The sequence below is a fragment of the Telmatherina bonti genome (genome assembly GCF_933228915.1).
Source record: "Telmatherina bonti genome assembly, chromosome: 15".
NCBI lineage: Eukaryota > Metazoa > Chordata > Actinopteri > Atheriniformes > Telmatherinidae > Telmatherina > Telmatherina bonti.
This window is the reverse complement of record NC_136613.1, coordinates 34,164,107-34,186,513: the sequence shown is the minus strand read 5'-3', so window position 1 is coordinate 34,186,513 and position 22,407 is coordinate 34,164,107. Positions and strand designations below refer to the sequence as shown.

The 22,407-nt window shown below is 41.1% G+C and overlaps 2 protein-coding genes across 4 annotated transcripts in view; both read right to left on the bottom strand.

Moving 5' to 3' along the window:
• The window catches only part of LOC306766455 (collagen alpha-3(VI) chain-like), a 105,647-nt gene that overhangs the window by 6,794 nt on the left and 76,446 nt on the right, over positions 1–22,407 (bottom strand). For all 3 annotated transcript variants that reach the window (XM_079254225.1, XM_079254226.1, XM_079254227.1), the window contains 34 exons: positions 17,756–18,364; positions 14,873–15,493; positions 14,145–14,738; positions 12,567–13,178; positions 12,113–12,447; positions 11,707–11,785; positions 11,462–11,607; positions 11,293–11,385; positions 11,153–11,206; positions 10,948–11,019; positions 10,770–10,796; positions 9,800–9,844; positions 9,612–9,665; positions 8,261–8,323; positions 7,951–8,016; positions 7,789–7,842; positions 7,679–7,714; positions 7,520–7,582; positions 7,190–7,252; positions 7,043–7,105; positions 6,663–6,725; positions 6,264–6,314; positions 5,809–5,844; positions 5,663–5,725; positions 5,380–5,442; positions 4,330–4,362; positions 3,556–3,592; positions 3,419–3,430; positions 2,811–3,304; positions 2,606–2,708; positions 1,518–2,219; positions 761–863; positions 627–682; positions 289–549 (listed from right to left, as the gene is read on the bottom strand). In XM_079254225.1, coding sequence (XP_079110351.1) covers positions 289–549; positions 627–682; positions 761–863; positions 1,518–2,219; positions 2,606–2,708; positions 2,811–3,304; positions 3,419–3,430; positions 3,556–3,592; positions 4,330–4,362; positions 5,380–5,442; positions 5,663–5,725; positions 5,809–5,844; positions 6,264–6,314; positions 6,663–6,725; positions 7,043–7,105; positions 7,190–7,252; positions 7,520–7,582; positions 7,679–7,714; positions 7,789–7,842; positions 7,951–8,016; positions 8,261–8,323; positions 9,612–9,665; positions 9,800–9,844; positions 10,770–10,796; positions 10,948–11,019; positions 11,153–11,206; positions 11,293–11,385; positions 11,462–11,607; positions 11,707–11,785; positions 12,113–12,447; positions 12,567–13,178; positions 14,145–14,738; positions 14,873–15,493; positions 17,756–18,364 — 5,826 coding nt within the window. The remainder of the gene's footprint in view (positions 1–288; positions 550–626; positions 683–760; positions 864–1,517; positions 2,220–2,605; positions 2,709–2,810; positions 3,305–3,418; positions 3,431–3,555; positions 3,593–4,329; positions 4,363–5,379; positions 5,443–5,662; positions 5,726–5,808; positions 5,845–6,263; positions 6,315–6,662; positions 6,726–7,042; positions 7,106–7,189; positions 7,253–7,519; positions 7,583–7,678; positions 7,715–7,788; positions 7,843–7,950; positions 8,017–8,260; positions 8,324–9,611; positions 9,666–9,799; positions 9,845–10,769; positions 10,797–10,947; positions 11,020–11,152; positions 11,207–11,292; positions 11,386–11,461; positions 11,608–11,706; positions 11,786–12,112; positions 12,448–12,566; positions 13,179–14,144; positions 14,739–14,872; positions 15,494–17,755; positions 18,365–22,407) is intronic.
• LOC306766495 (collagen alpha-3(VI) chain-like) lies at positions 20,052–22,331 on the bottom strand (the record flags this gene model as incomplete). Its single annotated transcript, XM_079254275.1, has 4 exons — positions 20,052–20,059; positions 20,143–20,715; positions 20,943–21,530; positions 21,809–22,331. 4 exons carry the CDS (start codon positions 22,329–22,331, stop codon positions 20,052–20,054), a joined length of 1,692 nt encoding a protein of 563 aa, XP_079110401.1.

Below are 22,407 nucleotides of genomic sequence, written 5' to 3'. Positions count from 1 at the left end.
AAAAACTGCATGATTGCGGCCAAACACAAGCAAATGAGGATAATTTGCTCTGACTGTTGAATTAAATCCATGTGAGCTGTGGACTCTTGTCCAGGGAGACTTGAGACAAACCGCTGGCAGAGGAGATGAAGTACTGGGTTGTAGGTCAAAGAACATTTCTGAATGAAAACTTACTGAATGTACATTATGGTGGAAAACTGCTCAATTAAAACTCATAAACTACACTAAATAACTGAAGAAAAATAAATTAAGACTATATTTCTATGTTGGTATATTTTTTGGACTCACTGGTGGTGACGATTCCTTTTCGGGTGGAGGCAATGTGACCCTCTGCTGTGTAAGCTGTGACTACAGCATGGTATGTTTGCGAGCTTTCCAAGTTGTCCACAGTAAGCTCTGTGCCTGATATGTTGGTCTTCAGCACCAGGACATGATCTTGCAAGCGTGTTACCACAACCTCAAAGTAAACAAAGAGCTTTGGGTCTGGGCGACTCCATCGCAGCTTCAAGCTGCCGGAGGTGACATGAGAGACATGCAGCTCATCTGTGTCTACGGAATAGAACATAAAGGTGTCAAACGCAGCAGGAAAAGGAAAAGAAAGTAAAGTTAACGGTATTACGGCTTACCATCGTGCTTTCTTGGATGGCTTTCTTGGTAACCTACATGATGTTTCTGATGATCCCTGTAAATTTACCATCACATTGTTAAAGAACCCATGAATGTTTGTGAACGAAACAAAGTAGATTTCTGCTGAACTTACTCAGGTTCCTTTGATGATGTGAGCGAGTGTTTCAGTGGCTGGTCACTCTGGAACCATGTGCAGTTTTTGGATAGCTCAGGGGACATGTATTGAGCATTTTCAACTAAAGATCAAAGTACAGCAGACAACAGGGCATGAGATGTGGTTAGACTCCTGCAATAAATGGCAGTACTGAGCAGTAGTTACTGATCTGTAGGTGCGTTTCCATTACACCTAGAATTAGACAAAATCTAAATATCACAATAGAAGTCCGCTATTGGAAACCCTAACATATAAAAAAAAAGTCTCAAATATTACTAAAAAATGCTACACTCCCATCAGGTTGTTTTTCAGATGTTCTGTTACAGAAATATGTTGCACTTTTTCCACATTTACGTGTGCCCAGACGTGATGTGCGGGGTCGTGACCAGTTCATTTTCTTTTAAGATGGCACGGTGTGGAACAAACAACAGTGAATTTTGGAGTTTTAGAAAAGAGAATGAGGGAGAAAAGCTTAGAAAAGCCGTAGCAAATTCTCTGCAGCAAGTAGAAAACCTTAAATAATGCTATATGTCTACCTTACGTAGGCCACAATTAAAGTAAAGTCTTGTTTCTGTCACGAGATTTTACGAGACTTGAAGTTTATGCGCTAAACCTTGTTCAAGGGAAACACCTGCAAATCACAATTGTTGCTTGTCAAAACTTACAAATATTGCTTTTATTTTGCAAAAAAAATGTAATGGAAACGCAGCTACTGGCTTCGATAGGTCAAACTTACTGCTAATGTACTTTGGCAGCAGCTGGCCAAAGGTCTGAATGTGTTTGTCGTAGAAGTCAGAGATGCTGTCTAGTCGCTTGAAGAAAACGTCCGAGGGTTCGCTTGCCATGCGGGAAAGGACTCGCACATCCCTAGAGGTAATTGTTTGACCCACACCCATGATGACCAAGAAGTAGCCTTTACATCTTATTTCGGTGGCAATGCGCAGCAGCCGCTCCTCTTCCTGCTCCACATTTCCTGTCACAAACAGTATGAGCACCTTTCTGTCACGTGGGTAAGGTGCTTTCTCAAACACTTGCTCCACTGTTGATTCCATCGCTGCTGAGAGTGCGAGGCCGCCCTCCAACTGCTGCGTCTTCTCCAGCAAGAATGTAACGATATCCTGAGCCGACTGGTGCTGTGTCAATCCAATGTCTACATGAATGGGAGATCCAGTTTTGTTATGGAGAAACTCATACGGCGCTTGCTGGATGACGGCGACTCTGGCGTGGTGAATGGATGAGGTGGGATTTGAAGACATGTGAAGTTGCTCCACCATGTGAGCTATGTATCGTTTGATCTCGACAAAGAAGGATGGGTAAGTAGATTCAGAGCTGTCTATTACGAAAGCCATGTCAATGTCCACATCAGATGTGAAAGACCTCCTGTCTCGGCTGCTTAATGGGGGTATATAGTCACACATTTGGTCTGGAGAGCAGTTATCTGAAAAAGAGAAGCACATTATTCAACATTTTATTGCAACAACATTGGGCAAAAGTCTTGAGACACCATTTGTTTATTTATAGTTTACCTCCAAAGAATTTTTTAAAATGTTGCTAAACAATAGTTTTCCAGGTTTTTACTTGCCTTATAGTGCATACTAGGGTTAGGCTTAGGTGAATGATTGAATAACGAAAAAAAAAAAAACACTACTGAGATTCATAGTTTTTAATATTTGTGCTTTATATTTTCTCAACACATTTGACTTGTTCTGTTTCTATCTGTGTTGAGCTTAGGCACACGCACACACACACACACACACACACACACGCACACACACACACACACACACACACACACACACACACACACACACACAGAGTTCTTACCAAAGCAAACATGGCAGTTCATGACTTTTTCAAGGACTGAATTGTACTGGGTACTTCCCGGTGTTGGAAGAACAATCACCTGGGCCAGTGCTGTGTTGTTGACCTGATGTACAGGAAGAAAAAATAAATTGAAATATCCAATTTTATTGGTATTATCCACTGTGAACGTATTTATGTTTACAAACTGTGAAATATTTCCCTCTACCTGCACTGCTCTGCTGAGTGGTCTGTCTGCACGGTTGACCAGCAACAAAGTGGCGATTCCAGCATCGTGGAGGCGAATAGCTGCGTTTGTGATTGCTTGTGACTGACCAACTTGGTCGCCCACAAAAAAGATGGCGACCTTCCTCATAAGGAAACCACTGCGCACCCTCTTGAAGGTGTTCTGGGCCACAAAGCTCATGGCTGTGTCCAAGCTACGGGGCTTTCTTGTCTGTGGAATTTGCAGTCCTTCGATGTGCTCCACCAGAGCTCGTTTCTTCATTGCATCAGCAAATCTGACCTCAGTGATGACTTCGTTGTTGTACAGGGTCAGAGCAACACGAGCTCCTCTTGGACAATTGCTCTCCGTGATAGTTATGTCCTTGACTAGCCGTACAACAGTGTTACGCATGTTATTGAAGGCTGTACGATCAAGTCCCTGAGAGGCATCCAGGGCAAAGGCCAGCTCAGTGGGGTAGAGTGGGCATTCCTTCTTACCTAACAGTGTACACACAGACATGCCGTTTAGTGCATGGTTTCAGACATGGAACAAACATACGGTGTAGCTGTCCAATGTATCTTTTCCAATAAACACGACTTTTTTGTACTTACCAAAACAGCATGCTGATGAACAAAAGAAGGGAAATCACATAAAACATGGTGAGATATTTTTTCAATATCAAGACAAATGAAAATCATTACATTTAATGTAATAAAAAACTGTTGAAAATTCTGAAATGACTGCTTACGACAGTTGTCTCGGATCTTCTTGACGAGGTCGCATTGCTGAAAGAAAAATGAGGCTTGAACAATAATGACACAACAAAATATACAGCAAACCAAAAATCTGTTGAGTATGAAAGCAATAAAGAGACATTGTGTAACATTTGCAAACATTTGTTTACTGGCCAAAATCACATTATCATTGGTGGACTCTGCTAATAAGCAAAGAATTTGGGATTTATTTATGTATATGACAGGTAGCAGACTTGATAGCAGACATATATGTTTAATATCTACATACATTTTGGCAGGTGGGATCCAATGTGACAATTTCCCATCAAATGTTTCTTATTGTTTTATTTTTAATATTGTGAATTCAAATGAATTTTAGAGCAAACTTTTAGTTTTCTATAAGAATGGCATTCATACCTTCTAAAGGTCTATGTGTTTAAATAAACCCTACAAAAATGGATTATGGATTAAAAATATGATATGTCACATTGTTATTCACTAAATGATAGTTGTAGATGTCCTAATAGTTCATAATAAACATGAATATGTTCAGATGGCCATGTTCCCTTGTTTTGGCATCTTATAGCTTTACATGTTATATTAGGAAGATCTTTCAGATGAACTGATGAATAGCAAACAAAAATGTAGGACTTAGTTCAGGACTCTGAAGATGTAACAGTTCAATCTAAATGTCTGAGAGCAGAATTGGAAGTAGCTCTTGTGGTGTGACCTTATCTAGAGAAAACAAGATAGTTTGGTACGACAGAGGTAAATGAATAGATACGTACATTAACGCCAGGTCCTCTTGGTCCTTTCATACCCTGCAGGAGAAAAGAACAGTTGCGTTAACAGAGAAGAGAGGGTAATTTTCCATCCCCTATGGTGACTTGTGCTTGAGGTTTTATAGATTACCTCCCACCCTTGTTCTGTTCCTCGTTTCTCTCTTCAGTGTTCAGACTTCTGTCATTTTCCTGTTCATTTACTTCAACAGTTTTGTGCCTTTGTATGTCTAGATGTTGTTTCAGTTCGCATCTGAGTGTAAAACTATCAGGATTGTGTTGAAATATCTTGTTCGTGAGTGATGGTGGCAATTTGCAGTTACAGACTGACATGATAATAGTAGCTTTATAGTAGCTTTATCAGCAGTACCTATGATTGTGACCTTTGGTCATGACCTTCTGTCCCAGGTTTTCACATCATTAAAGTATTCATCAATTACTATTTATATTATCTTAAATGCTGAAATACCATTTAAATGCAACACTTAGTCAATGCAAAACAATCCAAACAAAATTTCCTTTTTGTGCCATTATGTAAAAATAACAATAAAGAGAAAGTGGAATGTTGAAAACCATCTGTTTTCCTCCAGTCTAGTCTTTGTTGAAGAGTAGTCTGGACTGGAGGAATGGTAAGGGGTCAGCTGAGGTTGTTGGGATACCTTCTAGTCACCTCAGCTGGGAGCAGACCCGAAGCACACCCAGGATGGATGGTTTCCAGTATTCCCCCAAAATAACTTTTTAACAAGCAAGTTTTTATTTATTTTTTTCTTTTATATTAAGTTTACATGAATGTTTTTTGTGTTTCATTTCTGTTTTAAGTGTTTGTTATTTGCAGTCGAAAGTGATCTAATCTGTTTACATGGTGAATCATACACGTTTGTCATTTGTGGTGCCACATCCATCAAATCAAAACAAATTTGAGTGCTTTATACATTCAAAAACAGCCCGCCCATCACATCATCCCCCCCACATACACACACTCACACATCCAGGTACATGTACACACCCACAGACTTTGTGTACATAACCTATAAACACTTTAGAGTTTGAGATGCTTACATATGGCCCAGGATATCCAACTTCTCCCTTCTGTCCAGCTTCACCCGAACCCCCTGAGGTACCCTGAAAGAAAGCATGCGCAAAAGGAAAGCATTTACTTTGCAAAGTAAACCAAAAGAGAAGAAAACAAGCTGCTAATTCCTGTTGAAGGCCGAATTTTACGCTGGGTCTTTCATGTTACCATTATGGCCTCCAGACAGGGTGAGACTGCAGTTTAGGTGTGGTGTAAGTCCATGGTTCACATTGGCTAAATGTAAAATCCAGAAATAATACTGAACCCTACCCTCTGTCCACGGTTTCCTCTGGGTCCAGGCCCACCCTGGGAACCAGGACTTCCTGCCGCTCCCTGAAACCAGGATTAAATGCGTCAGAAAGTGTAGCTTCCAACCTTGGTTACATTTCACTACAAATGTGTGTGTTCTCCATTACCTTGGTTCCAGGGAATCCTGGGAAACCTTGATCCCCCTGTAAGACATGTTCAGAGTAAGCCCAGATCTGACTGGTTTTATTTAAAGACAATAAGCATGTTAAAACTGGTAAATCTTAAAGAATTTCTACAGCTCACAACACTTTGTGAACCTGGTTTTTCTTTGAAAGACTTTTGTCTCTCTGTGAATGAGCTGAATGGCTTCTGTGTTTTATCTCGACTTTCATAAACTCATTTTCCCACGTATGCGCATGTGCAGCATTTCCAGTCGCGTGCCAGTGAATACGAGAGGCGGGGTGAAGTTCACTGCCTTCATTGTGAAATTAAATATTTTAAAGAAATTTATCACAAAATGGGCCAGAACCATCATATTTACTCAGTCTTACATCCGAGAATGTGTTGAAAAGGACTTAGTTTGCCTTTTTTAAGGCACATTTTCAGTTAAAGGGACACTTGCCTTTCTTCCTTTCGGGCCTTGAACACCAATCCCATCTCTGCCATCTTCACCCTGTGCAGGAAACATGACAAAAACAAAGTTTTTATTTCATTTAAACGATGAGGAGTAGCAGAGACTATGAGCAGGCCTCCTCTGCAACTGTAATGTTACTTATCTTGTCTTATAAAGTCTTGTGGTGCAATTTAAGATTGAATCTTTCTCAGACAGATGAGACATGATGACAGAGACGGAAGGAAAAGGCTGCTTTGACTTGACTGACCTTAGCAGACCCCAAGTTCTGTTTCCACCAGTTTAACAGAAACATGCAAGTTTAACTTTTTCTTTTTTTATTCTAAATTTTCTTTATTTTCCATACATTTTACACTCATTGTCAGAAGGACCATGTGGTTTTGTTCTTACAGGCTCTCCGCGGGGGCCAACTGGCCCAATGACACCCTTTACTCCTGGGTCCCCTGGTTCTCCCTACAGAGACAAAAAGAGAAAACATGAGTTGATACAGAGCCAAACAGTGTCTGAATGAAACGGAAACTCTGGGTTTTAGATTTTCTCTGAACTGCTTTTGGATCATTTCCTACAGATTCCATTAAACTCATCTGGTTTTCTGCAGGCGGGACCAAAATGTTCTTCTTTTTTGACAAACCTTTTTTCCTTTTTGCTCAAACAGAACCCAAATGTGTGTCCAGTAATATGAGTGAGCTTGTCTCAGGGTGGTGTCTTTAAAAATCAAACAAGACTGTCATGGAAGACGACGGCATGCTGCATTACGTCCCATTCAGTACCTTGCGACCAAGAGGTCCTCTTCTTCCTTTTTCACCAATGGGACCTGGGAGACCTCCAGGACCCTAGAAAAACAGCAAATGATGAGATTTTTGGTAAGTTTAGACCACTGTTTTTTAAAGAAACACTGGGCAGGTATGTTCACTCACCCTTGGTCCAGGACTTCCGTCCTCTCCTTTGGGTCCTTTTGTACCTACAGGTCCAGATTTACCCTGAAAAAACACAACAGGTGTCATTGATATGTAGCAAATATTTCTGTTTATTCTTTGGCATTAGCAGACTTCATTTGCAAGATGCTAATATAGACCGAGTGATTGAGATGGGGGTGGGGGCTTTAGGATGTTTATGGTATTTCCAAGTTCTCTGGGCAGAATCCAGTTGAAACCATTTTTATGGACAAAAGTAGAAACTTCAGACAAGAAAACTGCTGTTGAGTCCTATGAACTTCTTATAAATCTTGTAAAAATTGATGCACATACTCTGGATCCTGCAATACCCGGTTCTCCCTGCAAACCAGCGGCTCCCGGACTTCCAGCACTTCCCTGTTACAAGGCAGCAAAATGAAACAGTTACAGCTGGTGTGAGAAACATTCAAATGAGTCTGAAATAATTTGTGACTTTCTGAATTCTGGACTTACAGGTAGTCCAGGTGAGCCCCTCCTGCCAACGGCTCCCTGGTGAAGAAAAAGATAATAAATAAATGTTGGGCAACAACACAACGAAGTGTAAGTATGTGGAGGAGATTTACCTTTCTTCCGGCTTCACCAGGGCCTCCCTTCCTTCCATCCTCACCAGGCAGTCCCTGTCATTTAAAATAGCAAAAACATTAAACCCATTTTTACAAACATAAAACTATTACGCCAAACGTAAAAAGGAAAATGCGCGCAGGGATGGTTGGACATGACTTTACCGCTGGCCCCGCATCACCAGGGTCTCCTTTGGGTCCTTCAAGGTTGTTATCTCTTCCACTTGTTCCCTGTTGAACAAAGGTCATGTCTTTATTGTCTGTTAAAAAATAAAAACCTTTCTTTTTTAAAATAAATTATCCTATTTAAATATCATCTATGTTTATTGGACAATAATAATAATTTAATTTTAATTTACTGCATATATGGTCTGATTATCTATAGCAGCTGAATAATGACACAGTTTATACAAACAGGAAAATGGATTGTTAAGCACATAATTATGGTTGATAAATATGTTGTAATAATACTGACAGGGTCCCCTCTGAGTCCCGTTTGTCCTATGTCTCCCGATTGTCCTTTGGCACCTTTAGGACCCTAAAAATGAAAAGAATAACATTCATCAGCTGTAAATGCAAAGTCCTGCTTCTTGGTAATTACACAGTAGATACACATGTACAGATACAAGTCAGTAATAGCTTTGATAATGAACGTTGGTAAAGTGTCTGAATAGTAGATTTCGTGTTATATAATTGATGATGTCATAAACTAGAAAATCTCATGCAAAATATGTGCAGAACAAACATGCAGGATGGAATAAAGTAAAACACTTTGTGGACCAAACATCACTCCACATTCTATACTGCTCACTGATTTAGACACATCTGAGTCACTGTTCAGGTAAATTATCTCAGTTTAAAATTTTCTGTGTTGATCTCAAACAGCAGAGAATGTCGTTGTTAGATGGTATGTCCTGAATGTGTCTGATATGTAACAGCGAGCATCAGGATAGTTCTGTTTCAGACATGAGACATTTAAGTCAATGCAGCTGCATCAGAAAGCCTCCACGACCTACATGCTGTTTCAGGATGAACAGTCCCTCCTGTTGCTGTGGTAGTTTTGTTTTGTTTTTTTTTGCAGCTACAGAAACATTATTTGTTACTAATGTAGAAGCCTCATTTTGACCGACAGGGTCCCTGCTATCACATATTGATAAAATATAACAGCATAATAAAATCAACTACAGGTTTCACAAATGCTGCAACAGATGAAGCATCATGATGTTGAATAAACGAATGCTTAAAAGTGTCCCATCATTAAGTTTTATCATTCACACAGTTGCACACACCGTGACTGTAGGCCCTCCCCAGCTGTCACAGGGTCCACTCACTTCCAAGCCCAACTTAATCATCTCGTTACCAAGAAAATGATCCTCATTAGATTTAATAAGAAGATAACTCATCATCTCTAGTTAATGAATAAAAGTAGAGTAGTGGTTGAGCACATCTGCTCCCAACTTCCATAGAAACCAGTGAAGAAGCAGTACTAACGACTGCTTCTCCCAGTTCTTTCTCAGACATGTTAAATCGGTTGTTTGTTCCAGTTGTTCTTCAGCTCCTTTGTCTCTGTATATGTTGTTTCTGTATTTTCCTTTCCAAGAACCGCACACAGATCTGGAACCTTGAAACTGAGCACCTTTAATAAATCTTAAAAGAGAAGACATGTGGTTCGGTCCTTTCTTTGGAACACCCTGCAGCAGGTCAGATCCATACAGCATCCACTAGTTTCCACAAATGTGTTTGTTTTAGAAAAATAAAACATTCATTCATTTACAAATGGTGTTTGCTGTTTTTATTTATCTTATAGGTAAGAAAGAAAAACTCACTCTTCTGCCAGGGTTTCCTCTTTCACCTGGAGGCCCAGCAACTCCACTTTTACCCTGTAAACATGTTGAAGATACTAGTCAAACCAAGCAGACTCCACAAACTCTAAAGACTTGCCACAATGATCCACATGCCCATGAGCAACATTTACAAGGTGCTGGTCTGAGTTTAGAATTTTAAAAGCACTTACCTCCTCTCCATTGATACCATCAAGCCCAAGTTCTCCAGATTCACCCTACAATGAGTAAACATATTAAATCAAATCAAATCAAACTTTATTTCTTGAGCACTTTTCATGCCACGGGCAACACAAAGTGCTTTACAAGATAAAATCAAGTCATAAGGATTAAAACAAACAGTGGATAAAAAGGCATTTAAAAATAATAGACACAAGCTCTTTCCACACACTCGCACACACACACACACACACACAAGGGCATAGAGCAAAGAACCCCCCCCCCCACACCCACCCACATTCCCCGAAAAACCATCATTCCCTGAATACTGTCTCTTTAACTGAATTCTGGTTAATAAAAAAAACTAAAAACATTAATTAATTGATAAAAATTCTGACTTGGTGCTGATGTGAGGAAACGATACTTAGGGATCCATCCACACCAGGAACAAGTCCCCTGCATGCTCATAGGGGCCGTTGCCACAGCAACCGCACAACTCCCAGGCAGCAAAGGGGCCACCCCGCAGCCGTGAAGCTGCAGTGCTGGACCCCGCGCCACCCAAACAGCAGCGGTCGTCATGACAACAGCCCCCAGACCAAACAGGCAGGGCCCCCAGCGTGCTGGATCCCCATAAGGGATATGTTGGTTATTTGTCTTTTAATATCTTTAAAATCATGTTTGTATTTATATTTGATAAAATATTCATTAATTTGCTCTGTCCCTTCCAAAATAAGAAGAAACTAGAAAAGCACAGGGAGAGCGCAGACTTCCACCAAGCAGCTCATTTCCACCAAGATTGTAAAACATTGCTGTCCACAACTCCTTCCACATCACTCCTAAAGTATAAGTTAGACCGAAACCCGAAGAAGAAAATGACAGAAATCCGCTGAATAGTTAATGTGTAAAGTTACTAACAGACAAACAGACGTAAAACAGCAGGAGAAACATGACCTCCTTAGAGGGAGTGATGAAAAAACCCCTAACCTTTTCTCCTGAGTACCCACGCGAGCCCTGAAAAGAAGGCAAAATGTTTTAATATTTCATTGCTCTAAGAAAATAATAATAATAATAATAATAATAATAATAATAATAATAATTCTAATAATCATAAAATAAATGAATGAATGAATGAAACAATCTTATGATTGACAGGCTGTTTTACCTTGACCCCCCTCTGTCCTGGACATCCCTGGAAACCCTGAGTTCCATTCACACCAGGCGGACCTCTTTCTCCCTGCAATTACAGAACATTTTAAAAACATATAAACAAAAATACCAAAGAAAAGGAATCTGGAGGAAAAACATAATTAGCTCAGAAACAAACAATGAAAATGAAAATCTGCTGCAAACAGAAGTTTCAAACTTACAGGTCCACCCTCATCGCCAGGATGGCCTTGACTTCCTGGTAATCCTGGACTACCCTAAGGGATAAAACAGCTAAATATTAGCTTAAAAGCTAGGCTGAGTAAGAAATGGATTGTTTTTCATTCTGAAAGTCTTACTGTACCTTAGAGCCTGGCTGTCCAACTGCTCCTCTGTCTCCTCGGTTGCCTGTACATTTGCATGGCACTCCACAGCATTCTCTTTCTGCAATATTGTCCTGTGTTGGGAAAGTATGTGTAAAACATTATGTATTAATGAATAAAAACTTTTAGATGTGAATTATCAACACTTACAAGCTCTTCCATGAGCTCATAGTCCAAGTCCATGATGTTGAGTCTTAAGGGTCTGGTGTATCTGAAGCCACGGCCGAATTCTAACAATGAAGCTTCCTCAAACCTTTGCACTCTCTCCAGTCCAACCAGAATGAAGCTGTTCACTCCTGTTTATGCAAGAGGTTCAGAAATGACTCCTGACTTTTGAGGTTCCCATTGCCTTTACTTCTGACATTTTTCAGGGTAATTTTTTTTAGTCTTTTTACCTGACAGTTGAAGCTCATCAACGCGATTTTTCACTTCAGCAAAGGAGGCGTCGAGACCATCAGTTAGATGAATTATAACCTTTAGTTTGTAAGAAGAAAGTAAAGATCAGTCTGAGTGTCTTCACTGGTAAGCCTAAAGTAGGAATAACACAACTTATCTGACCAATATCATCTAAACCACTCACTGTGCTGACAATGAGAGTCATATTTAAACGGTGTTGTACATGTATACCGTGGTACACATGGATTACAAGCTATTGCATTAACTATACAGTCACCAGTCATCTGGGGATTAAACTGTTGAAACTGTAATGACATGAAGCGGCTTCGCTCTGCTTATGTGGTTTAAATTTGCACAAATAGGATCATATTGTGAAATTTCTAGTTAAAATTGTGTGTAACCCACCTTGACAGCGTTTTCTGGTCTGTTTCTGAACCTGTTGATGTAAGTGGAGATTGTCTGGCCATTAAGGACAAAAGGACCACGATTCCGCAGGGCTCTGATGGACTCAAACAGCTGATCAGGATTGTCAGTGAAGTCCAGCTGGACTGGCTCAAAGGCAGAATCCAAAGCCAGCATGCCCACTTCCACGGTGGGAGTCCGCCCACCTGAGCAACTGATGAGTGCCATTTTAGAAATCCTCTGCAGAATGGCACCCAGCTTGCTCTGAAGGTTAGTCTGAGCACTGAAGATGTTCTGGGCAGACACGTCAAAGCCGACTAACACCTCAACATTACAGACTGTAAAAAAAAAGCACAATTTAATTTTAGATTTCTTTTTCACAGCAATAGAAAGTTATAATATATGTGACTTATTTCAAATCCCAGTCAACAAAACAGCAAACTGCTATTTCTCTCACCTTTAGTTGTTTCTTGCTCTTCCTCACACAGCTTCCCCGCCATTTCGTCGTCTAATGTCTCCAGGATTTGTTCATTGAGCTCTGAAAGTTCCTGAAAGCTGCGAGCTCGAGCCAAGGTGGAAGGCTTGCTTGCCAAGTTCTCCAACTCCTCCTGAACGTTGCCCACTCCCACAGCAAAGATTCTCACGCCTTTCCTTTTCAGACCAAGGGCTGCTGTTTTACTGTCGTCAGCCGAACGTCCGCCAGTCACAACCATAAGGATCTGAGGAACGCGCTCATCCGCTCTACTGCCCTTTCCCTTAGTGAAGTGGACATCTTGAACATGGCGAATGGCTGCACCAGTGTTTGTTACACGTCCACCTTTGTACTCTACTGTGCCAATAGCACTCAAAATGTCATCCTTGTTCTTGTACGTGTTGAGGTAAAAGGCATCGCTGACATCCACACCATATTGGGCTAAGCCAATTCGTAGGTTTGCTCTCTCGTCGAAATACAGATCAATGATGTTTATGATGAAATCCTTCACCTCATTGAAGTTTTGTCGGCCTACATTAATGGAGCTATCCATGAGAAAAACTATGTCTGCTTTTTTAGTTGCAGGCAGGCCGATCGCTAGAAGAAGAGAAAGAGAGACACAGGTAAGTGTTCCAAAACAAACAAACAAACAAAGCTAATTATGTGTGTATGTATAAATGGGCTGCAGCAAATATTTATTCTAGTAATTATTGTATCTAGTAACAAATAATGACTATTTTCCTTATGAGGAAAAAAACTTTTCAAATGAGAATTTAAGGTATCAATTAAATGTTCATTCAGTCATTCGGTCAGACATTCAGTCAGTCATTCTCTATATTGGTTGCTCCATTTCAGGCTCATTGGAAGCCAGAGTCTATCCCAGCACTCAGCAGGTGAAAGGGAGGTACAGCCTGGTCAAGTCGCCAGTCTGTCATAAATCAATTAACCATAAATCCATAAATCAAAACCACCTTTACTGTTGGTCTTTGTGGAAAGCTGTTTTATATTTAAACAAGTGCAATGTCATGTAAATAATTTTCAGATAACTGATTAATCTTTGGGCCCTGCGATGGACTGGCGAGCTGTCCAGGGTGTACCCTGCCTGTCGCCCAAAGCTGGCTGGGATAGGCTCCAGCTTCCCCGTGACCCTGAATTGGAATAAGCGGTTCGGAAAATGAATGAATGAATGAATGAATGATTAATCTTTGCAGATGTCTGCACCTTTTTGCCATTTTTCACCCCAGTTTGCTTACTTCAATGACCAAAATTTCAGTTACATCCCACTCTTTACTTTTATTAATTTATCAAGAACAATGGTTTCTGATCAGTATGTGCATTTGCTTGAAAATAAATATAACATGCAGGGAAGAAACTGGCAACGTGTCCAGAGTGTATCCTAACTGTGGCCTGAGAGCAGCTACAGGTTGCAGCTACTTTGTGTAATCAGGTTATACAAGCTACTTGAGGATTTATTATTATTATTATTATTATTATTATTATTATTATTATTATTATTATTATTTAGCTGTAATATCTATCAAGAAGAATGACTGCATGACTTACTCGGGCTCTCATACTCTGGGAAGATATCTTGCCGGAATCCAGCAAGTCTGGTAATAAACTTCTCTCGTATTGTTGGCAGACCAGTGAATGTAGGAACATGAAGAACATCTGAGGTGGTGGTAATTTGGGATAGTTGCCTTGTGTCAGCACGACCAGTTCCAATACCGATGCAGTTGACCCTAGCACTCCTAAGCTGAGGGCCAAAGAGACTGACTCCTTGGCTGGAGGGTGCATTTGTGAGGACTACTAGATGCTGTGAAGCTTCAGCTTCACGAACACCAGATGATGGTTTTAACTCATTGTCTATGACATATTGAATGGCACTAGCCAGGTTTGATGACCTTCCACCCATGTGACGAAGTCTTCTGACAGCAGAAATAACAGCTGACTTGGTGTTGTGGGAGTTGAGTGAGAATTCAGTTTTAACATTGTCTGAATATTGGACAACCCCCACACGCACTTGGTCAGGCTGCACGTCAAGTTGTTGGATGATGGAGAGAATGAAGTCACGGATGTGAGCAATCCCAGCTACACCTGTACCATCTGAGCCATCAATAAGGAAAATAATGTCCTTTCTCCCAAGATCCACTTTGCCTGCAAAATAGGTACAAAAGCAAAGTATTACAGTAAGTTCTTCATCTGAAAAACTGTTCTTAGTTATCATCTCTACCATGTCCAATTCTAAGTAAGATGAAGGTTTGAATACCTTCAGATATGTAATGTCTTACCATACTCCACAGTTGGAGGGGCAATGCTGGTGATGTCGGCAGTGGATATTGTTGTGACTGAATTGATGAGTTGTTGCTCCACTGTTGGAAGTTGTTGGAAATTGTCAACATTATAGACGAGGTCTGGCTTTAGCGAAATCTGTCTCAGTTCTTCTGGATCCGCAGTCGATGAACCAATTGCAATTGGTGCAACAAAATTCCTTTTAAGTTGGTAAGCTGGTGTGGAGACATCATCTGTGGACTTGCCACCAGTAACGACAATGAGTAACTGAGGAACACCTTCTTCGACACGACTTCCTGCTGATCTCTGGTAGATGTTTCTGGAGACCCAATCTATAGCACGACCTGTGTTTAGACGATTTCCACCTCTACTTCTAAGCTTTGACACAGCCTCTGTGACCTCAGCCTTGGTGGAGAATTGATTGAGAAGAAATTCTGACTTCGGGTCATCACTGTATTGGACCACTGAAACTCTGACCTTATCCAATCCTACGTCCATCTTCTGCACAACTCTTTGGATCATTGCACGGATGGATGGGAACTCACTACGCATTGCTGTTGTGCCATCAATAAGAAATACGACGTCTCTCTTTCCTCCTCCTGTCGGTGTTGGTGTGATTACTGTTTTTTAAAAGAAAAGAGTACAAACAGGATAGAAAGGAATGATTACTACTTCTTAGTTTCAAGGAAGCCTCACTAGACCTCACTATTCAGTAAAAAGTTTGTGCTTGTTATGAATGACACATTACACACAGTTACCCCTTCACATGAAGATTTTTGTGCAGGCTGATTAAGACTACACAGGTAAATATCACATAAGTTTAAAATTGCATTGCCTATCTGTGTTTGTGAGCTTAACACATTAATTTGCAACCGGCTGAATGTATAGCACAGAGGGCAGTTAACTATCTTATAACACAAGCTGATATTGTTTTAGCAGCATGTTGAGGAGCTGAGCATTGTAAGAACACATAAATTCTTCCTAAAGTTTTATTTTCCAGTGTTTTAGTAATTGATGGCATGTAGCAGGTTCAGACTTCGTTAATTGGCAGCTTAGTGCAGTAGGAGGGAGAATCCAGAAGTAGGAGAAAAGAGAAGACTAGGTTTAATTTTGTGGAAAGCAGAGTAAAAAAAAAAAAAGGATTACTAGACACAATTGTGAATTATTATAGTTAGTCGTGTTCAGTTATGTAATGGGTGTCAAGCTTTTTTTTTTTTAACCACAACCACGGTGCTGCAGGTTTTAGATGTTTCCTGGTTCAGCATACCTGACTAAAATACAAGTCATTGTGCAGAACTTGGCCACAAGCTGTTGGATCCTGTAACAAGCACAAAACATCTGCCTCTTCTGCGTTCATCTGCCAGGTCAGGTTTTTTTTATGATGAGGACCAAATTGGAGCAGCATAACTCTGATTCCTCATTGGATGTATTCACACCACATAGTCCAATCACACCTGAAGGCAACCCTATGAATGGAGCATGCCAGGGAAGCTAATCCCCTTTTTCTCTTTTGACCTTTGTCTCTTTTGGTCCTTTGTCGAAGCTGAGACACAGTTGTAACCTGTGAAAAACTAAGTGGTGGAAGGTTGTGGACCAGGTAAGTTTGGGGTACACATTCGGTTCCCCCCACTGTGTATGTTTTGGCAAATTTTTTTTTTTAGATAAGTCAGTTAGGGTTTTGTTTGCAATATTTAGCTTTTTGTTATACTAATTTAAGTGATTTGACACCACCTTATGTTCCTTCCTCCCCCACAAGTTTTTTAAATCTTTGCAACATGCTGTCCTAAAATAAATCAGCCAGATAATTCTTCATCTGTCTCCAGTCAGTAGTTGTTGGGTTGCGCCCCTTGGTGGGTGTCATAACAAATCCATGTGATTTAAATTTGGTGTTCATGTGGTTTAGGAGGATTGCAGAAGTAATGCTGAATTTAATTAACTTTGTTCAAAGATAGGATGCTTAGGGGAACAAACTATGGCATGGGCTTTCTGTTGTCCTGTGTCTCAGCTGCTTAAAAAGATAAGGCCTTTTGTTGTACAGCATCCTGATTGCAAGCTGGCATCACCTATTTTATCTTCCAGAGGGTAACTGAATCTGAATGAGTGTGTCTGTATTGATTCATATGTTAAATAGAGTACCTTTTGTTATGATGTCATATTAAGACAGTATAATGCCTTTTTATCTTTTTGTGCATTTGTGTCTGATGACTGAAATGAATACATTTGTATATAAAGACATCTGATCCTGGACAGTGGTTTAGACTTAATTTTGGATTTTAAAAGAAAGTTATATGAGTTGTTTTTAATTCATTTCCACAAATTGTTTTCAATTGCAGCTTATGGGATATATATTTGTTTTACTACATTTTTATCCCTGAAAGTTGTCTGAACTCTTTTATACCTGATCTAGTTTGACAATTTTATTTGGGTTTTTTCTGGGCAGTAAAGGTATTCTACAAAAAATGCCAAACCTTTGTGTGATGAAATCTATTTAAGAACACATCACGGTGATTACCTGAGCAGGTAATTACTGTGCTGTGATATAACAACAAATACACTAAAATACATTGAGTAAACAGTTGTGTAAACAGCAGACCTCTAATTAATAATGGGACAGCTTGTCACAACATTAGTCATTAGTGAAATGAGAATGCTGTAATGTGTTAGTCAAGCTCAATGTTCAAATGTCACCCAAAAATCTGACAGCTGATGCTATTTCTAATTTGCAAGAAGTCTCAAAAAGTGAATTGCATCAAATATTATGTAAAGATAAATAAATATTTAAATTCAAAGAAAGCGCCAACACATGCTGTAGCAGTGTTAATTAGGTGTGGGATAACATATTAGAAAATAAACTCTTGTCAAAACTGAACTAGTCAAATTACCACTGTAAGTTGGAAACACTGGAATCAGTTTTGCGATGTCCTCATCTGACAGCTCTGTAAGTGTGTTGATTAGGGTCTCTTGAACAGTGTAAAGACCAGGGAGATCATCTACAGTGAAGGCAAAATTTGGCACGTATGACACCACACGCAGCTCCGAGGGGTTGACATCCCTGGTGCCAATGCTAAAGGGAAGTACTCTGGATTGTTTGAGGGAAGATGCTGCACTGCTGAAGTCATCGGTAGAAGATCCACTGGACACAACAATCACAAATTGTGGCACACCCTCTTGCTTTCTGCTCCCTCGAGCTGGTGTTAAAACATCCTGTGTGAGAAACCGCAAGGCTTGACCCAGATTGCGCTGTCTTCCTCCTCGCTGGCTCATTTCCCTGATGCCATTCAAAACACCTTCTTTTGTAGTGTGTGTATTTAGGTACATGTCCGCCTGAGCAAGGTCACCATACTGGACAACGCTAATGCGAATCTTGTTCTCGCCCACATTTAGTCTCTCCACCACCCTGCGGATAAACTCTTGAATGATGGCAAATTCCCGTCCAACAGCATCAGATCCATCAACAAGGAAAACAACATCTTTTCGGAATCCCTGCAATGCTGAAAAAGAGAGAGAAAATGATACATTATACTCTGCCTTAAAAATGATCAAAATAGTCAACAGTTGTAAAAGCAATTGCATGTCAATTGTATGTAATGTGTATGTAATGTCCAACATACACAAATAGGCTACTTCTTCCAAGTTTGTCATGATACTGAACCATCTCCAGCTGTTTGTTCTTTAATGATGGAATGAGGATAGACATCTTTTCATGACCGGTAAAAAACATGTTGGTGAAAACCATTATTACCACTAAGCAACTTGAAAACAGACCAAATTACGCATGTGACTGGTGCAAAACATGGATGAAACTGTCCATCTGTCTGTGTCCATCTCCTAATTATGCATAAATCGAGCATACTTGAGTCTTAAATACTCCATAGGGGTGAATGTGAGCTTGGATCATTGTTTGACTCTGTGTTGAACGAGTGACCTGTAAAGGATGTTCCCTACATTGCCTGGTAATTGCTGGGATAGGCTCAGACTTCCCTACAACACTGAACCAAACATTGTGGTGTACAAAAATGAATGATGAATGAATGGTTCTTTTAGATACCAATGAACACACAAAAGGATATGAAAATTCTGAACTAAATGTAAACATCTTCTCTTGGATACAAGTAGTTACATGTGTCAATTGTTGGCAAAAAAATGTCAACACAGAGATAAAGAAAGATGGAAACAGAGAAAAAAAGAATTTCTGGCAGAACTATTCACTAACCTTACAAAAATAAAAAAAAATTTAAAAAAACAATTTGGTTGGTAAAATCTAAACTTTGAATCAAATGAAAAGGCAGTAATGCCAATAAAATATGGTGGATTGGGAGAGTACATTTGTGAACAAGTAAATTTGACGGGGTCAAATGCATGGTTTTTAAATGGAATTGTTTTATTGCATGTGTTCTTAACTTTTGCTGTGCTGCTACTAACCCCCCCTGGAGGCCTGACAAGTTCAACCCTATTGTAAGTCAGAACACCTGTGAGTGTCTGGAGCAGACAAGTTAAAGTGGAGCAACAGGTGTGACATGTGAGAGAAAGAGTGCAGGACAAGGAAGAAAGGAGACAGTGCTCCTGAAAGATGGAAGAATGTGACAATGGTGACAATGGTGACAATGGTGACAATGATAACAATGATGACGATGATGACGAGGAAGGGACTGAGGGAGCAGTGACGTGAGGTCCCACCGTGGCTTGGAGGTGGTAAGGCAGGAGCGTGAAGTGCAGCAGGCAGTCTGGACCCTATGGCGCAGCTACTCAGTCCTGGGCCTCTGATTATTCCTGGCCCAGGACAAAGTGTGCGTATAAGAGCAAAGTTTAGGGTCCAGAGGGAGAGGCTGGCTGCAGGGCCAGGCAGGAGGGTTTCCCTGTTAGGACTCCCATTGTGGACTGCCAAATGTCTTCCTCTCTGCAGGTCCTGGGACGTGGTGATACAGAACAGAAGGCTGCGTGCGTGGATCTGTCGCAGAAGAGAGGGGGGCCACCTCAAGCCACACAGTGGAAAATTTAGAGGAATGGGGTTTTATTATTTTAACCTTTTAATATTTCTATTTGTTTTTTAACAAACTGGTTTTCACTATGAAGGTTTAGTGTGGTTGATTCTGCTCCCCCTGATTGTTAAAAGGAACAAGATGGCTGTGAAGACGTTTTTGCCTGTTTTTATTCTTTATATATTTTCATTTCTTGTGTTCAGAAGCCTGACAAAAAGGGATATTTGAAAGATGACTCTGAAAACTGTAAGTTGCAAAAAGTAAAGTGTAATCAAGCCTGGAAATCATACCGTGAATTGTATAACTTTCAAAGGATGCCTGAAGTTGCTGCTGGACACTGGGAAGGTCAGTGAATTCTGACACAGAAAGGGCATAACTGGGTTCGTGGGATATCTTTTGCAGTTCTCGACTGTCAGAGCCTCTGCTTCCAATTGCAAAGGTCAAAACGCCCATCTGTTTGAGAGCAGAGGATGGTGCATCAACACTGTCGAATGATCTTCCACCGCTTAGCAGTATCAGCATTTGTGGAATTCCCTCCAGGCGCCTGCTTCCAGCAGAGGCAGTGAAAATGTTATCCCTCAAGTACTGGAGAGCTGCTCCAGTGTTGAGGGGTCTTCCGCCTTTGTGCCTCAAGCCTCTGACAGTGTCAAGGATCTCGCCTTTTCTTGTGTATGTGTTGAGATAGAACTGGACGGCTGGATCTCTGCTGTACTGAACCACCGAGACACGGTCTTTGCTGTCGTCCACACTGAGTGTCTCAACTACTCTTTGGACAAAGTCTCGCATAGCTGCAAAGCCAGTTCTAGTACCGTCAGATCCATCCAGCAAGAACACAACGTCCCTTCCAGATGGCTGTCTTACCACTACGGAACATAAAATTTGAGAAATATTTAGGTTCCTGGAGTAAATGTTCTCATATGAAAGTCAGATCATCAAAGCTATACTTCAAGTTTGCAAGTTACTCGATGTCAGCAGACACAAGTACTTTTGGCAATGTGTCACTGGCTGATTTAGAGTTGGTCGCATGTAGTATTTACACTTCTTGAGACTGCGTTGACCCGTAATATTAAAAAATGTATTACTTTCTTACCAGTCACTGTTGGTGTCATGGTGGTGGGCCTTACTCTGCCCATTGCAGAGGACAGCTGCTCTTGGACACTGGGGAGATCAGTGAACTCAGACACTGACAGAGCGAAACTAGGCTCGTAAGATAACTTCTGCAGCTCTCTACTGTCTGCTGTTCTGGTTCCAATTCCAATCACAACAACACCCTGCTGTTTGAGAGCAGAGGCTGGGGCATCTACATTGTCAAACGACCTTCCCCCTGTGAGCAGGATCAACATCTGGGGGACACCTTGGAGGCGCCGACTCCCTGAGGAGTTTGTAAAGACATTATCCCTGACGTATTGTAGGGCTGCCCCAGTGTTGAGGGGTCTTCCTCCTCTGTGTCTCAGCCCTCTCACTGCATCCACAATATCATCTGTTGTCTTATATGTGTTCAGATAGAAATGGACCTCTGCTTCTCTGCTGAACTGGACCACAGATACACGGTCTTTGTTTTCTCCTACATTGAGCTTCTCCACCAATCTCTCAACAAAATCACGCATGGCAGGGAAGCCAGTCCTTGTGCCATCTGAACCATCCAGGAGGAATACGACATCCTTTTTAGCAGTGTCAACTGGGAAGGATAGGAAGACAAAAAGTAAAAACCTTTGCCAAAACGCAGCCTCAAAAGCTTGATCTTGCTTGGAAGAGTATTTCTAAAGGGAATGTAAGCCACTCGGCCCCAGCCCTCAAATATGTATGTAAGCGCTAAGAAAAATTAAGCCTGCCTTTTCTCGTCGCATGCAAACATACAGCTAAAGACCTGTAACATTCTGTTTCTGCTTCCTGAGAGTGATTGAAACAAGTCAGTTTGGGCCTATGGCCGGCAAAGAGCCATGTTTGACAACATACCAGTTGGAGTCGGTGTTTCTGGGGTGACGTCAATAACCACGGCCTCCACGGAGGCCTGAAGTTGCTGCTGGACACTGGGAAGGTCAGTGAATTCAGACACAGAAAGGGCATAACTGGGTTCGTGGGATATCTTTTGCAGTTCTCGACTGTCAGAGCCTCTGCTTCCAATTGCAAAGGTCAAGACACCCATCTGTTTGAGAGCAGAGGATGGTGCATCAACACTGTCGAAAGATCTTCCACCGCTTAGCAGTATCAGCACTTGTGGAATTCCCTCCAGGCGCCTGCTTCCAGCAGAGGCAGTGAAAATGTTATCCCTCAAGTACTGGAGAGCTGCTCCAGTGTTGAGGGGTCTTCCGCCTTTGTGCCTCAAGCCTCTGACAGTGTCAAGGATCTCGCCTTTTGTTGTGTATGTGTTGAGATAGAACTGGACGGCTGGATCTCTGCTGTACTGAACCACCGAGACACGGTCTTTGCTGTTGTCCACACTGAGTGTCTCAACTACTCTTTGGACAAAGTCTCGCATAGCTGCAAAGCCAGTTCTAGTACCGTCAGATCCATCCAGCAAGAACACAACGTCCCTTCCAGATGGCTGTCTTTCC